Source organism: Glycine soja, chromosome 12 (genome assembly GCF_004193775.1).
Source record: "Glycine soja cultivar W05 chromosome 12, ASM419377v2, whole genome shotgun sequence".
NCBI classification, from domain to species: domain Eukaryota; kingdom Viridiplantae; phylum Streptophyta; class Magnoliopsida; order Fabales; family Fabaceae; genus Glycine; species Glycine soja.
In genome coordinates this window covers 15,743,265-15,760,539 of record NC_041013.1, presented here as the reverse complement: position 1 = coordinate 15,760,539, position 17,275 = coordinate 15,743,265, and the positions used below count along the sequence as shown (strand labels likewise).

The 17,275-nt window shown below is 28.8% G+C and overlaps 2 protein-coding genes across 2 annotated transcripts; both read left to right on the top strand.

Annotated features, from left to right (window-relative positions):
* The first annotated feature begins 3,884 nt into the window (after positions 1 to 3,884).
* Positions 3,885 to 6,530, top strand: LOC114380305 (protein translation factor SUI1 homolog 1-like). Its single transcript, XM_028339315.1, has 5 exons — positions 3,885 to 4,109; positions 4,840 to 4,926; positions 5,253 to 5,458; positions 5,537 to 5,590; positions 6,290 to 6,530. Exons 2-5 carry the CDS (start codon positions 4,890 to 4,892, stop codon positions 6,332 to 6,334), a joined length of 342 nt encoding a protein of 113 aa, XP_028195116.1. The 5' UTR covers positions 3,885 to 4,109; positions 4,840 to 4,889; the 3' UTR covers positions 6,335 to 6,530.
* A 6,920-nt stretch (positions 6,531 to 13,450) lies between these two features.
* On the top strand, positions 13,451 to 16,875 carry LOC114380540 (thiamine thiazole synthase, chloroplastic-like). Its single transcript, XM_028339648.1, has 3 exons — positions 13,451 to 13,922; positions 15,353 to 15,841; positions 16,462 to 16,875. Exons 1-3 carry the CDS (start codon positions 13,515 to 13,517, stop codon positions 16,615 to 16,617), a joined length of 1,053 nt encoding a protein of 350 aa, XP_028195449.1. The 5' UTR covers positions 13,451 to 13,514; the 3' UTR covers positions 16,618 to 16,875.
* Positions 16,876 to 17,275: the final 400 nt, after the last annotated feature.

Below are 17,275 nucleotides of genomic sequence, written 5' to 3'. Positions count from 1 at the left end.
TTGCTTAATATTTTGAGGGGGCCAAAATAGTTAACTTATATACTTAAAATTTGAAGTCACATAACATTTATCATTCAAATACATGCATATATAAAAATATATAAATTAGAGCATATTATAGCAACCTCCCTTTAGGTTTACTCAAATTACCATGCACCCCCTTCTTTTTTTCCACCCTACAACCCCCCATAACTTTTGTCTTTCTATTACATTAACACCCCCTACACTTCAGACGATATTAACTTTGTTTAATTTAAGGGTTATGTGACACGCATGTGTATTTTTTTTTCCTCCTGAAATGCCCCTATATCATCTTTTTCGTTAAACACCTTAAGATATATTTTTTTTTTTTGCAATGAACAAAAATTTCACAATCTTTTCTCATTCAATCAAATAGTCAACTAAAAATTACACAAACATATACAATAAAATCAATAATTACACCTTGATTTGAATACGTGAAGAAACAAATCCAAATCCAAATCCAAATAAATAATTAAAATCCAATATTCCAAATATGAATATGTAAAGAAAAAAAATCCAAATCCAAATCAATAATTAAACCAAGATTTAAATATTGTGTCTTGCCTAATAGACACAACTCCAATACGATGCATAGTAAAAATCATATCAAAATTAAAAAATAAAACAAATTTGAGCTTTCCATTGTTACCATTCAACATATCATCCCATCATCAATCTCTTTGCCAAATGGATATGAATAAATAAAATCAAATAACAAGATCCAGAAGACAAGTAAAAGGTGTTGCAACATCAAAGGCATTAAGAGGTGGTGGTGGAGGTAGCCAATAATTGCATACGATGGTGAAAGGAGGTCAACTCATCATCGATCTCCTTGTATTGAATATTCTAGTGGTAGTTGCAGGCAATGCTAATGGTCTTCTTGTGATGTGTGACCTTGACAAAGAATAGAGAGATCTACAAAAATGGTGAGCGAGATATGTGAGAACTCAAGATCTACAATGAGATCTAACTTCCTTCTCATTGGTATCACCATCATTCCCCCCATCCTCCCTTGTGTTGAAACCTCCCGCTTTGAGGAACAATGTAGGCATCGAGCACCAAGGCAGTGGTGCTGACAAACCCCGTGATGTATATGGCTCCATTCTTGACCACATCAATGTTTGGTTATTCTATATGTTAGATTTGTTGGAAACAAAAGGGAGGGCATTCTTGGATTTGAAAAAAGAGAAGAATATGTTAGTTAATAGTGTAGACGAGGGGAGACCAAAGTAATGTAAGAAAAAGAGGAGATGCAAGTGTAATTTGAGTAAACCTTTGGGAGATTATTGTAATTTGTTCTAAAAATTGATACTAAAGTATTGTCATTACAAAAAAAATGCAAAATGAAATACAAATTAAAACAATACATACCTATAACTATATAGTATTGCTTCTGGTTCTTTTAAGTCTTTGACATCATCAATAATCAAATATAAAAATTGAAGCTTTTTGTTATTTTTTTCCAATATAAATAATCATATTGCATGCAAGAAATTTATCTTTCATAGTATTAAACAATTTTGTTTTGATTATTTTTATTGCTCAAAATATCTTTGTTATAATTGTAGAAACTGAAAGAGTCAAGATAAGAAAAATCAATCAATCAATCAAGTAAGTTGTATAATTGTACTTGACTTTCTCGTTCTTGATAAAAATTGACACAATTCACGCATGTTTGGGAACAAAACTTTTTGTTGAAGAAAGAAGTTTTCACCTTAAACTTCTTCTATAAGCAATGCAAGTTTATCAAATCAACAATTCTTCTTTTTTTCAATAATTTAATATTTTATTTTGAAAAAATTGAGTTGAGCACCTAAGCTTGGGTTAATGTGAATGAAAAAATTGAACTTACCTTTATAAATTATTAGCAAGCTTACATGTTATCCAACAACAAACACTTGTATTAAGATTTGTCATTACCCACATTGCTTATGAATCGAGGTTAAGAATAGTTTATAAATACCCTCATTTTCTTAAGAGCAAAACTATGAGGCTCATCCCAATGCCAAAGTTGATAATACCTTAGACGCAGTGATCCTACCCATGCAGTGGACTTGAGGTTGGAACATTTGTGCTAGAAAGAGAGGGTCTAAGCCACACATGATAGTATGAATGATTTATTTTTGGGGTTATCATGGCATTAGTGTGGAGTATCCACTAACTTTGCTCACAACTAATCTTTGCTGAAGAATCTAATTGATCATATTAGTGGGGTCTCTCCTCTCAATCACATTTTTTTTCATTCACACAACTCAAATCTAAGATCTTGCTTAAGGAGATTGAGTCTAATTCTACTCGGACTAGTGACATGTTGGTAAACAACTAGAAGGATTTGTTTTATTTTTTTATGATGAATTTTTTTTTGAGTTGAATCCTGGGAACTCATCAAGATCAAGATAGGTCTTAAGGTTCAAAGAGTACTTATAGAGGTACTTATAAATTGACTATCAATAAGGTCATCACATCGGTAGCGAGAATCAAATCCACTTCCTTTTTGGATATGAATCCATTGCTTACCAACTTAACCAACCTTTGTTGGTGGAAAGATTTGTTATTGGACATTAAAAATTTGTTACTTTAGCATATAATAATATAGTATTATGATTAAGTAGTCAACAATCAGAGGAACGACAACAAAAAAGATGAAAACTTCACAATAAAAATCATCCAAGAAATTTGGTTATCTCAAATTTAGGTATTGTCATTTTTTATTTATTTATATATTTATTTATTTTCTAAGACTGCGTAATTTAGCCAACATTTAATTGAATATTTAAATATTCGTTTATATATTTCCTGTGTATATTTAGTTATATCAAGAGTTAAGAAGAAATCATTTCGATCTTAAAAAAAGAAATTATTTCAATGATGATAATAATAATTATTAATTGGGTTGCTTGGATTTCACAAAAAAATATAAAAAAATTGACCAAACCCAACTTGTTCAAATTTGTATAAATTTGGTCATGGGTTTGATTGAACCCAGTGAACACTCTTTGGTTTCATGTTACAGAATTGATTTTGAATTTAAAATTGATTTTAGATAAATCTTTACATGTTTAATTATTTCACGTCAAAGAATATTTTATCATTACTTTTGGATGCATAATTGATTCTAAATTAAAATAACTATGAACAACTTTTGTGTTGGATCAATCATTTTATACTAAATTTTATTCTTAATTTAATTTTATAAGAAAAATATTCAAACAAAAATTATATCACTTTCAAAATTGATTTCATTAAAAAAAATTAAATTACTATTTGGGCCCAGCCTGTTAAAAAAAATTAGTATAAAATTATATCATTTTATACTAAATTTTATTCTTAATTTAATTTCACAATAGACTTCCGCGAATTGAATATAAACCTTGAAAAAATAATTTATTTTACAGTTTGAACTTCTCCTATCCATCCAAAATGCATAAATTGGGGGTTTCCAAGATTAAATGAACTATATTAATCGGTAAAGATGTGCAAAAGTTAGTTGGGTAAAAAAATCGAATCAAATTGGTTTCAAATTATTTTAACCCGTTCGATTTAATATCTAAATAATCAAACTAATTTAGAAATTGGTTTAAGATTAAATTGATTTTAAAAAATTGGTTGTGATCTGAATTAGTTTTTAACCTATTTTAAACTAGGTTTTAGAGTCCAATTTGAACTCATCTTCGAATTAGCTTTTGAATTTATTTTTTCAAATAAAAAATATTTAAATAAAAATTAATTCAATTAATCAAGCTAATTTTATAGAAATAATTCAATTAACTAGATTAATTTTATAAAATAACATAAAAAAATTCAACTTAACTTCGATTAGAATCCAATTCAATCGGAACTAATTTTTTAAAACAGACCCAAGTTCTAGTGGCGTCACAAACTCTCTGTTTTCTCCATATCATAACACGTGACACACGTGCCCCTTGCGATATTCTTTATTAAATACCTGTTCTTCCAACCATAACCACACCTCACCCAGTTGCAGAAAGAAAAGACCATCAAAGTTTCACTTCAGCCTTATCCGGTTTAGGGTTTCGGTTTTTGACCCAACCTTTGACGTATCGAAACCTTAAGTTTCGGATCAGGTAATCTCCGATCATCTTTTCTTCTCAGATTTGATTTCTCTTCCGTGCTAATTTTAGGGTTCGACTTTCGCTCTATCACCCATGATCTAAGTTCGTCTCAATTTTCTTTGCTGCTTTTTTATTCGGTTACCATACAATTTTTTTGGGGTTTGATATATTCTTGATCAGATCTTTCAGCTATAAATCGCATATTTGTGATTAGTGAAAGTTGTTTTTTTTTCTAATTCAATATTCCATTTTAATTTTGGTGTACGGTGATTTTTGAGGTATGGGATTTTTTTTTCTGTGATAACTTTTTGACGGTGTGGTTGCTAGATTGTCACTATGAACTATATCAATTTTAAGTCAAAACCTGTAATCTAGGAAAGCATTCAGTTTTGTGCTACTGAGATCTTTTGAATTTATCTAAATTCAGTATTTTAAATTGTGAAAAAGTTTAAACTAATTGTGGATTTTATTTAATTGCTTTCATTTTAAATCATTTAGTTGCATTATTTTTGGGGTTTTTAATTCGAAACAAAGGTAATTAGGTAAACAATTTTTAATACATGGGATGGTCAATGCTGATATCTTCTTTCGTTTGGTGTGTTGAAGATTATTTTGATGCGATGATTAATGACACTGGTTTTACTTTTGTAATTTGTTAATGACACTGGTTTTACTTTTGTAATTTGTTAAAGCGTGCTATCATAGTAATTCAATGTAGCTAATTTGTTGATTGTAATTTCAGGTCTGAGCAATCTGGTTGGTAGAACCTTTGGTCTTAGAGAGTCAAGTTTTATGTCTGAATTAGACGATCAAATTCCTACTGCCTTCGGTATGTTGTGATCTTTTTCCAGGGAATAAATATCAGTATATATGTAAGATTAACATAGTGGGTTTTTTCTTTAAATGTTTCCTCTCTTAGTTTTATTGTGGTATCTGTACTAGCAGAATAGGGTACCTATTGTTGAACTTCACAATTTCTGTGTCAAACTATTCTAACTTTTATGTCTTGCTGTAAGTAATCTGTATATCTTATAGGTACTTAGTGACTGATTGTTACCAGTTATATTTAGTGATTGAATGCAATATATATATATGTGTGTGTGTGTGTGTGTGTGTGTGTGTGTGTGTAATGTGTTGTCTGCCCTCAATTTGTAGATCCTTTTGCTGATGCAAATGCTGATGACTCGGGTGCTGGGTCAAAGGAGTATGTGCATATTCGCGTACAGCAGCGAAATGGAAGGAAAAGCCTGACAACCGTTCAGGGATTGAAAAAAGAATTCAGCTATAACAAGATACTTAAAGATGTTAAGAAAGAGTTCTGTTGCAATGGAACAGTTGTTCAGGACCCAGAACTAGGACAGGTATGTGTTGTTGACATCCTCCTGTCAAACAATGATTTATCCCTTGTTAATTCAAGTTACACATGTATGTGGTTGTAGGTTATTCAACTTCAAGGTGATCAGAGGAAGAATGTTTCTACCTTCCTGGTCCAGGTAACTATTGCCTCATGTTTGTGCTATATAGTGTGTTGTCCTAATTAATTTCTTCATTTTAATTTTCATATTTTTTCAAGTCCTCTTCTTGCTTTGCTGTTTTTCACAATGGTGTTTCAAGGCTTATTTTTGGAATGACTCATTTTAGAGAATAAGCTTCTTGATTGTACCTTTTGGTTTTATTTATTGGTCTTGGGAATGACATAGTAATAGCGTAGGCAACTGGATATCCTTTTGAACAATCTTCATAAGTAATTTTGATGTTGCAATCTTAGTTGGACAGTCTTTTGACAAATAATTTGGCAGTAAAATCCAGTGATCATATCCAATATTTTTGAATTATATATGGTGAATGTGCACCCATGCCCTATTTACCCCTCTAAAAGAGTAGAAAATTTATTTAACTTGAAGTTTTTTGGTCTTGTAAGAGAGAATGCAGAGAGAAACGAAAAGGAAGCGTAAATCATGGTTGTATTGTAGCTGAATGGACTTTATTTAGCACAAATCCTAGTTGGGTCTTGTGACAATGTTTTGCAATCTTATAATTGAATTGATGGTATATATTACCCTGTAGAATGCTGATCATACTTGTTCAGTCACATTCTGACAAGTACACCTTCATTCATACCTCCAGCGATATTAAAAAAAATCCTCTATCTAATTATCTTGTTGGATGTTTTCACTTGTGAATGTGAACAGGCTGGCATCGTGAAGAAGGAGCATATCAAGATTCATGGTTTCTGAGCGGTTGGAGTCTCAAGTGTCAAGTCTTACGTGCCTGCCTATGTGTTGGGCATATATAATCTGAGTTGTGTATGTGATTGTGGTATATCTGATGTGTTCTTATGTTTTACCATGTGATGTGGGATTATGGATTTCAGAACATTGTGTGTTCTTTGCTTTGAAGACATAATATGAAAACAGTTTAATGGACCTCGTATACGATCTTATTTCATTTAGAATTTAATAATAATTAAAAAAAAAACTGTAGCTTCGAATGCTCGAGCTCTTGTAAGCTGTCGCTTCAAATACCCCTTTTGAACGAGATTCATACGAATTTGAAGGTTATACTTAGGTATTGAGCATGTTATAGTTTCTCTAGAACGTAGGTTTAGGGGCTTCATAGTTTTCTCACAAGAAGTGTCTAATTAAAGTTTAGAGGTTTCCTTAGGAAATTTACGTACTTTTAGACCCTTGATTGGAAAGGGTTACAAACTTACAATAATGATGCACCGATGGATCGGATCACATGTTCAACTAGATTACTACCCTACAAGTGACTAAGAAAAGTTACATGGAATGTATTTATCGTTATAATTCACACTAAATACTGTGAACTAAATTTAAAAGTGTAATCGGAAACCTAGTAGCTAACTAATCAAATGCCCGTCTAGATTGGTGTTTTATTTAGATAGTACTCTTAATTCATTGACAGTGACCTGGTTCCCAAGAAATTCGATGCAGGATAAAACAGGTAAATAATTATGATGGTTTTTTATTTTTTGGAAATTATGATGGTTTTATTGAGACAATTACTCTTGAAGAAAGTGGAGATATATTTCAAAATTTTAAGAGGTTTAATTTGAATTTGATAAGACATTTTAGTTACTTTTTAGTTATTTAATAAACGGGTTATTTTATTATATTTTTTTCTTGAACATTTATTAGATTTTTTAATTTATGTTTATTTTGTAGTTACCTTAACATATAATTCTATTAAACATTTGTAATTTAATTTAATAAGATAATTTTTTAATTTCTAATTAAATTTTAACTACAATTAACTTTTTAACTTTGAGCTAATTTTTTAAATTAGTTTTTTCAAACACAACCTTATTTATTGAAACTGTTTTTGTATGTAATGTAGAACTCTGCTACATATAATGTGGAGTTATGAACCTAAATTATCCATAATATCGGCCATGATGAAAAGAAGCATTTCAGGCTGAGCTAATCTCGCTAAATGAGGTCCGTACACAGAACTTGTAAAGCCATATTAAGGAATAAATAGTCTTTATGCTAAAGCATAGTGGGAAAAAAGTTGATAGAAATAAGGAATATCTAGCTTCAGAGATTTGTTTTTCCTTCCTCAAAAAGACACAACATTGATTATGAAGTAACATTCTCATGTGCGTGTCAAGCGTGATATATGTCTAACGGGGTGTTGTTATCGAAAACTTATGACTCACTTCATAATGAAAATCGGACCAGGAAGTTTTTTTTTAAAGAGGTTTTTAAATTCCGAAATTTTAAAATTCTGGAGCAATTTGATCGGCTAATTTTTTTTCCAGGAAATTGAAGAATTTAAAATAACAGCTGAAAAGGATAAATTTACCTCATTAACTCTGATTCGGTAATTTCACGATTTTTCTATTTTGTCTTTTCATACAAGGAATATGGATTAATTCGTATGAATCCAATTTGCAAGTTTTTTTTTTAATTTTTTTTAATAATATGTTTTATGACTAATGGTCCAAGGAAGAGTCAAACATGTAATTTTCAAATTATTAACATGATGTTTTAGCCAACTAAATTAATAATCCAATTATGATATAAAATAAATAATGTTGTAATATATAACATCAAAATTTCTAATATATATTCAATGTTCATGTAAATTTAAATAATAAATTTTGTGACAATTAATTTTGATATAACTTATACAAATAATTTAACTTATATATTTTTTATAAAAAAAATTTACTATTAAAAAAATTAATTTATTAAAAATAAAAAAATACTTATGGATAATGTAATTCGTTATACAAATGATGTAATCCATAAAAATAAAAAAACACTTAAAGATATTTTTAAAATTTTATTTTAATATTGGATATACAAGCAATATGCCTCATGCCCCTGTCAAAGCCCTTCTCTAGTTTAGGTTGAGTGATTAATCATTTAGGCTTTTCGCTAGTTTTGACTGTATATAATTTTTTCACAAAAAAATAAAGACTGTATATAACTTTAGCTCTACTTATTATTGGATAGATTATTTATCTTACCAACAAAAGTATGAATCAGTTACACTGAGAAAAATAAGCTCTAAGAAAAAAAACTAAAACTATTAAATAAAAATAAATGATATAAAAAAGTAAAACAAAAATCATAAAAATGAACTAAAAATAACATTAACTATTCTTTTCTAAATGCTCTACTAGACAACGATTTGGCAAAAGAAGACAGGCAAAAGATATACTAGCTATGGATTCTATAAATCAGCAATCCTTTTCATGCCACTCCATATAGATGGATCCGCATGCAAGATATTCCAAACGAATCTGAACCTTGAATGGCCATAATGACTCATCTTGCAAGAACAATACATAAGAAGACATCAAAGAGGTTGAAATGAAAGATATATAATCCAAAAACTTTTTTACTTTTTTAATTAAAGCCACCTTCATGATTTCCAAACAATCCGTGATATCTGTCCTTTTACAACGAAGATAGTGAACCAAATAATCTTTCATTGGTGGGCATGTCGTGACAAAAAAGATGGACCTTTTTGGTGGCAAAATATCACAAAAAGTGTGAGAGAAAATCATGGAACCCCATTAAAAAGTGGAATTCGTATACCCAGAGTCACATGGACTTCGGCTAGTATTATCGAGCATGCTCTACTTCTGAGTTGGGACCGAAGAAGCCACTTGCTCTTCTTTACCTTGTTGCATGAATGACACTTGTTGCACTTGGCAGATAATGACAGAATGATCGACATTTCAGGACAGAAATTTACATACAAAACTAAGATGTAATGTAACTTTTGGTATTATTCTGCAATTAGAATTAGAGTTTTATTTTAATAATTAATGTAAATATTTAATAAGTATTACAAAATTACTATAATTATTTTCATAGATTTTATGTATTATAAATTAATGAGTACTAAGAAAAATTAAATATTTAGTTAATCATTAAAAATTAAATAACCAATATATATAGAAAATAGATAAAAAGATTTATCTTGACATCATCCTTTCCATATTATACTTACCAAAATTTCAAATTAGGACATGTTAGGGTAGACGTGGTCAAAGTGGAATCTCAAACTTTAAGTGTCTTTTTGCTTGAAGAGACATTTTTATTAAGAGGACAAGAAAAACAACCTGCAAAATGAAGTACTTCGATGTTCAAATAAATATGAGTTAGGAGATAAAATAAGTATATGCTTAAATGTAAGTTCAAGTAAGCGACAAAGAGAAATGTGTTCAGGCTTGTTGCTTGTGTGTCGGTGTGTAAAATTGTGTTAAGATTTGATGGAACTTGATATTTATAGGAGTGAAGTGTAAATATAGTCTTGACAGATAATTTCCAAGTCATACTAATATTCAAATATTAATAGGTTAAAAATAACTTGTCAGTTAGGAAACTTAGTTGCTGAGGGTTGAATCTGAATGTCTGTGCTCCTATTACAGAATTAACGTGGAAGGTTGACACGTATATCAGAATGTATAGGATATTACATGTATTTTGTGAACCCTAGACAGTACACAACATATTATTATTATTATTATTATTATTATTATTATTATTATTATTATTATTATTATGGAGACATTAATGATAAATATTTATCAATTTTTTTAATGATTAATTTTTATGAAAAATGTAACTAATCTTTAATAAGTCCCCCTTCTCAAATAATACAATTTTTCATGAGATTGAGTCCAATTTCTTTTCCTCTCTTCCGAACGGGTTAGTCATAGTCCGAACTCCTTTACTTCTTATATATATATATATATATATATATATATATATATATATATATATATATATATATATATATATATATGGTGAAGTAGTTAATGTAAAATTATTTAAAATTAATTATCTATATTATTATAATAATGATTAATGTTAGTTAGGATAAAATTATGTAAAATTAGTTGTATTTGTTATTATTATTATATATAATGATTAAAATGATAACTAGAATGAAATTGTGGAAAATTAATTGTGTGTTTGTTATTTTATTATAATGGTTAAGGTTATTATTATTTAAAATAAAATTAGTTTCAATTTTATGTGTAAAAATAGTAAATATATTTTTAAAAGTTATTACTTATTCAAAGTTAAACATCTACAAAATTACAAAAAGGAAGAAATTTTTTAGCCCTCCTCTCTGAATATATATATATATATATATATATATATATATATATATATATATATATATAAAGAAATTAACCTTTCTTAAAATTAAAAGTTAAAGCCAAAATTAAAAAATAATTTTTTTTTATTTTGGTTTAAAACTCTGTTTAATTATCTAATAATTAATTATCTGATTTGTATATATAATTTATTTATTGAGGAAAAAAAGGGAGAATGGATATACAAATTTTGAAGAAAAAAACATTTTACTTAGACTTTTTTTATAAAACTACTTTTTTTACATAAAATTAAATTCTATTTTTGAAATAAAAAAGAAACACTATTGTCATGTCTCTTAAGAAAGGCTAGTAAAACTTGATGGAAATTCTATGTATTTTTTCAAAACTTTGTCTCTGTGTAAAACAAATGGCCAGTAAAACTTGAGGCAAATGTTATGGAAAGGCTTACAATATTTGTACATCTATTTTTTCATTCTATATGTTTTTTTTTAATTTTTTCTTATTTTCTATCACATTATTTATTATATTTTTTTCTCTCTTTATTTTTTTCATTTCTTTTCTATCTCTTTTATTCTACTTCTAAACAAAATTAGGTTTTACTTGAATATTTTCTTTCCATAATTATATCTCTTTGTAAACCATCTTTATAAATGTTCATTTCATTTACATTTAATCTCATTTCCGATTTGCACTTCATTTTTCTATTTTTCTTTAAGAAAATTTTCAACGTCACTTATTGTATATTATTTTCTCTCTTACTTTTTTTTTCCTAATAATTCTAAATTTTCTTCTCTTCTAACATTTCCATACTAATCCACCTACTTTCTTTGCATGTAAATATTAAATATATTTTATATTTTCAAAATACTAAATATACATACCTTTTCATTTAATACTTTTTTTTATGAAGAAGTCAAATAGTTTGTAGAAAATTATTAAGATATTGTCTATGGTCCTTGAGAATTAAATGAGAATATTTTTATAATCTAAAAGGGTGATGTAATAATATAAGGTTTTACTGTATTTATATGTGAAAAAATAATCTAAATATAATGATTTATATTTGATTTTTGTGTGTGTAAAATTTCTTAAACTAATAATAATGACACTACTAGTCTTTACCAAGACAAAAAAATGAAAATATTTTTATTGTAATTATAAAAAATATGAATCCATTTAGATTATTAATCGCTAATTTTGTTTTATATCCTTAGATAAGTACAGAATTTATTAATGACATGTCTACTCATTCTCCCTGTAAGTAGATGTGATTATTGACCCGTTAAATAATTTAATCATTGGTGAAAAAATTACCCCTTAAATTATGTGCCTTTTCTTTAAATATTATTATATTACATAATTTATTTAATTCTATGAATATTTTTAAAATAAAATTTAAATCATTTAAGACTTACCTAGTTTTGTTGACATAGATGAATTAGTTATTTTTTTTTCTTATACAAAGAACCATGTTACCGAGCAACGCTAGTAATACAATATGTATCACACTCTTTTATTAGTTAAAAATTAATAAAAAAAAATAAAAATTCTTAAAATTCTTATATCTTATTTAATAAATTTCCCCCCACAATTTTTAATTAATAATAAAAGCTATATTAAAAGAAATAAGTGAGTTTGTTGCTAGCCACTTGCTAGCTTTCCTATATTTACATGAACAAAGCTTACATATAATTTTGTAAGTGCTGTTGATATAATTTTTTTTTATTAAAATTTAAATTTTCATTTTAGCAATTTGCATTAACATTTGAGGACGTCTTTTTATTACACTTTATTATCAACATAAAACTTCAATTTTGATTCTATAGATAGCCCTGATAACACCCATGTAACTACATCTAAATATTATTCTATTTAGGGTGACAAATTGTAAAAATGCAAGATGGTGAGAAATTTATCCATAAAAAATAAAAAATTTAAATTAATTTCTAAATGAGCAAAATGGTGTGACATATTAATTTTATGAATAATTTAATGATAAATTGATTCTTAAAATTTGTAATTTAATTAATGACATATTGATTTTTGAAAAAATACAACTTACTATCTTTTCTCTAATTATAAGATATAGTTAACTAATTTAGGCTTATTAAGAAAATTACTTAATAACATTAAATTTTTTGTCTATAATTATAATGTTTTTTCAAATATATCTTTAATTTTATTGAGAATCTATTTATTTTCTCCTACATTTATACTAGAAACAAAGAGAAAGTTTAGGATGTTTTAGTAAAAAATAATTAATACACAAAAGAGATAAAATGAAATATTTTTTTTATTGACTTATAAATAAGAATCAAACAAAAGAAGTATTTTTAAATTGATGATTAAACATTACAAATTTTATAACAAAAGTGTCTCACAATTTTAATAACAAAATCAATTTATCATATTTTTACACATTCAAAGATTTTTTTTTTTTGAGAAATTAATTTTTCACCCTCACATCTTAGAAATCAAATTTACTATTTATCCTTCAATTTATCTGTACCGAGTTTACCGTTTACCCCTTGGTAAATGGTAAAGAAAACTCCACTTGCAGTCTTTGCACTACCAAAGTACCAATGGTACAATGTAACTGATAGATAAATCAACGCAAATGATCTCGATTCAAAAGTCAGCACCGTTGATTTTCAATGATAAGTTGCCACGTGTCCTCCATGCATTCTCTAGAAACCCGTTCTCCTAAAGCAGTACTTTCAAACTTTCCAATTTTGTTCAAGTCCCATCCATAAATATCTAACTCCGTTGTTTCCTCACTCACTCCACTCACCACTGAAACTGAAACAAACATGGCTTCTTCCACCATCACCTCCTCCTTCCTCACATCACACCCTTCATCCCTCTTCAACAAATCATCATCTTCATCATTCCCCTCCTTCCATGCCACCCCCACTCTCCGCCCCCACAGGCCACGCGCCTCCATGTCCGCGGCAGCGCCACCGCCGCCCTACGACTTCGGCTCGTTCCGGTTCGAGCCGATTAGGGAGTCGATCGTGTCGCGCGAGATGACCCGCAGGTACATGACCGACATGGTCACCCACGCCGACACCGACGTCGTCGTCGTCGGCGCAGGCTCCGCGGGTCTCTCGTGCGCCTACGAGCTCTCCAAAAACCCCTCCGTCAATATCGCCATAGTCGAGCAGTCCGTCAGCCCCGGCGGCGGCGCCTGGCTCGGCGGCCAACTCTTCTCTGCCATGGTCGGTAACTCATCCTATCAACCCGCGGCTTCCCTTTTTGTTTCTCTTGTTTTATTATTATTATTATTACTTGGAAACTTACAAGGCAATAAAAAAAAAATCTTTTCGAACATAATACCACTTCATTTTATCCTTCCTTTTTTAATTAAGGATAAACTTTAGATGTGATGACACAGTCACAGACTCACAGGTGTTGTTTTTCGCATTGGATCTTTAATAGAAAGCGAAATCTTATCGTGACAAATGGTGCCTTAATGCCTGTATTTTTTTATACTAAAAAAAAGTTTAATGGCTATCTGTTGCTAATGTAAAAATCATTTTATGTACATAGCCTCTCTATTTTTCTTTTCTTTTCTTTTCTTTTTTATAAAAAATATCTACTTGTATTTGTTGTTCTGTTTAAAAAAATGCAACTCATCATAAAACACTAATATACTTTGATTAAAATGTCTGTATTTAATATCTTATAATTTATGTTAAATTATTAACTTATTATAACAATTATCATTAAATATATTCAGCAAAAAAATTGAATATTGTTATAGGAAGAAAAAATAATCATTAATAACACTTTAAATGTTTAAAACATTTATAGTTTTCGAAATTAAAGAAAAGCTTATTTAATAATTTATAAATTTCTTAGCCAACGATAATTAAAATACTGGATAGCAACTTGATATTTTATAGGTTTAAATATTTTGTTAATCCTTACAATTTAGCATTTTTTTATTTATTTTATTCTTACAAAATTATATTTTTATTTTTAGTCCTTAAACTACTGATTACTTTGAAAATTAAATTTTTTTATCTAAAATGTCACAAAAATGAAAATTATACAAAATAAATTTAATTTATAATTAAGGACTGAAAATAAAAAAAATAATAATTTTATAATGAAAAAAACACAAAAATCCTCAATTATAAGGACTAAATATATTTAAGCGTATTTTATAAAAAAGTGTTAAACTAATATAGAAATACACTTAATAATATGAACTAGTAAAAAAAATTAATATTTTTATTTAATAAATAGAGAAATAATGGAAATTTGTTAATAGTAGATTTAGAATTAGATTTAATAAACAGACAAATAAATGTTAAAATCAGTTAATTGGTCCGGTCAAAAGTCAAATTGGACCAGCATTTTTTCAATGAAAAAATTTCACATATATATTTTTTGTTATTATTGTATGTTAGCTTCAAAAAAAAAAAAGAGTGTGTATATTGATTTTTTTATTTCATCGTCCATTTTGATTACACTATTTATAATTGTGATTTCTGAATTGTTAACTATGTGATTTTTAAGAGTATATATATATTAAAGGGTATGAAACAAATAATGAAGAATGTGATCGAATGTGAAGATACATGAATAATTAATTTGATGACACAAGATCATCTAATGGTGTATGATGATTGTGCAAGTGCAGGTAGTGCGTAAGCCCGCACACCTCTTCCTAGACGAGCTTGGTCTTGAGTATGACGAACAAGACAACTACGTGGTGATCAAGCACGCTGCATTGTTCACTTCCACCATCATGAGCAAGCTCTTGGCCAGGCCAAACGTGAAGCTCTTCAACGCCGTGGCGGCCGAGGACTTGATTGTGAAGAACGGGAGAGTTGGTGGGGTGGTGACAAACTGGGCCTTGGTTTCAATGAACCATGACACTCAATCCTGCATGGACCCCAATGTGATGGAGGCTAAGGTGGTGGTGAGTTCTTGTGGCCATGATGGACCCTTTGGCGCCACTGGGGTGAAGAGGCTCAAGAGCATTGGGTTGATTGATAGTGTGCCAGGGATGAAAGCCCTTGACATGAACAAGGCAGAGGATGCCATTGTGAAGCTCACTAGGGAGGTTGTGCCTGGCATGATTGTTACTGGGATGGAAGTTGCTGAGATTGATGGTGCTCCAAGGATGGTAAAATTCTATTATCACTTGATGATACTCTTGTGCCACTTGTTCAATTTGGGATTTTTCTTTTTAATTTTTTTAAGGATGATAAAATTTGAGATTGATGATATTCATAGACACTTCGTCTTTTTTGAGAATTGAGATTGCTTTCTTTGGCATAGACATAGAGATACTTTATGTGATGGGTTCAACAGCAAACTAGGACTGAAAAGGAATTTAAATTGGTTGCATCTATATATTTTGGCCCATTTGATAATTAGAAGAGGAGAGAAGTAAACTTGACCATATATGAAAAAGAAGAAAATCTTGGTTAATTGTTTTCATATAATATAATTCTCTAGTTTTTTTTTTATATACTGTAACTTAACTGGTTCGGAAAACAATTAATGTCTTTTTTCAAAAACAGTTTTTTTTTTTAAAAAAAATTGTTTATCTTTGTTGTACATTCAAAAGCGTTTTTGTCTTTTGAGTACATTACTACTGTTTTTTAAAATATTTGTCTGTCCAGTATTTGAACAGAACTCTTGAAGAAAATAGAAAAATATGTGAAAATATCTCCTAATTTTTGTTTCTAGACATAAAATGAAGTATCTAATTGTTTGAGCTTTGTTCAATTGTGAATGCAGGGTCCAACATTTGGAGCAATGATGATTTCAGGGCAGAAAGCAGCCCATCTGGCTTTGAGATCATTGGGACTTCCCAATGCTTTGGATTCTGTAGGAAACGTTCATCCTGAGCTTGTCCTAGCTGCTGCTGAATCTGCTGAAATTGCAGACGCTTAATTAATGTTGCAACAAATTTAAGTTAAAATATCAGTGCTTGCAACTAGAAATAATACTTGTAGTTAGGGAATTAAGCTTTGAAGGTGTTGGTAGTGATCTATTGGGGTGGTTGATGTGACTCTCTACGAAGTTTGTTAATAATATGAAGGTTTGAAGGTATGGGTAGGGTACCATCCACACCTTTGTCTCAAGTTTTATATTTTGTTCAATTTATTTTATTTTAAATTTTTAAAAAAGACAATGAAGTAATTGATGCGATATTATTGTTCTCATTTTATTTGAAAAATCTCTAATAAGGACCTTAAAAAGGTATTGATCGAAAATGATTAAAAAATGTCCTTTTTAATTAAAGGAGTATTCCTCTAATTTAAGTGTATTTTTTTTGGATATAATGTCGAATTTAAATCCAATTCTATGTGTAGTTGTCTTACACTCTTACGGTATAAGAATGCCAGTTTTTAAGTGCATTTTTTTATAAACATAAAAATGTATTAGATGAGAACATTAAGGAAAGAGAATAAAAATATATTATTATTTAATATATATGTTTTATACTATTATTATTTAATATATGAAGATAGGAATATATTCATGTTGAAATGAGGATTACATGTTGCGTATGTTATCAAGTGTCAACAAACACTTGTAACGGGGAGGG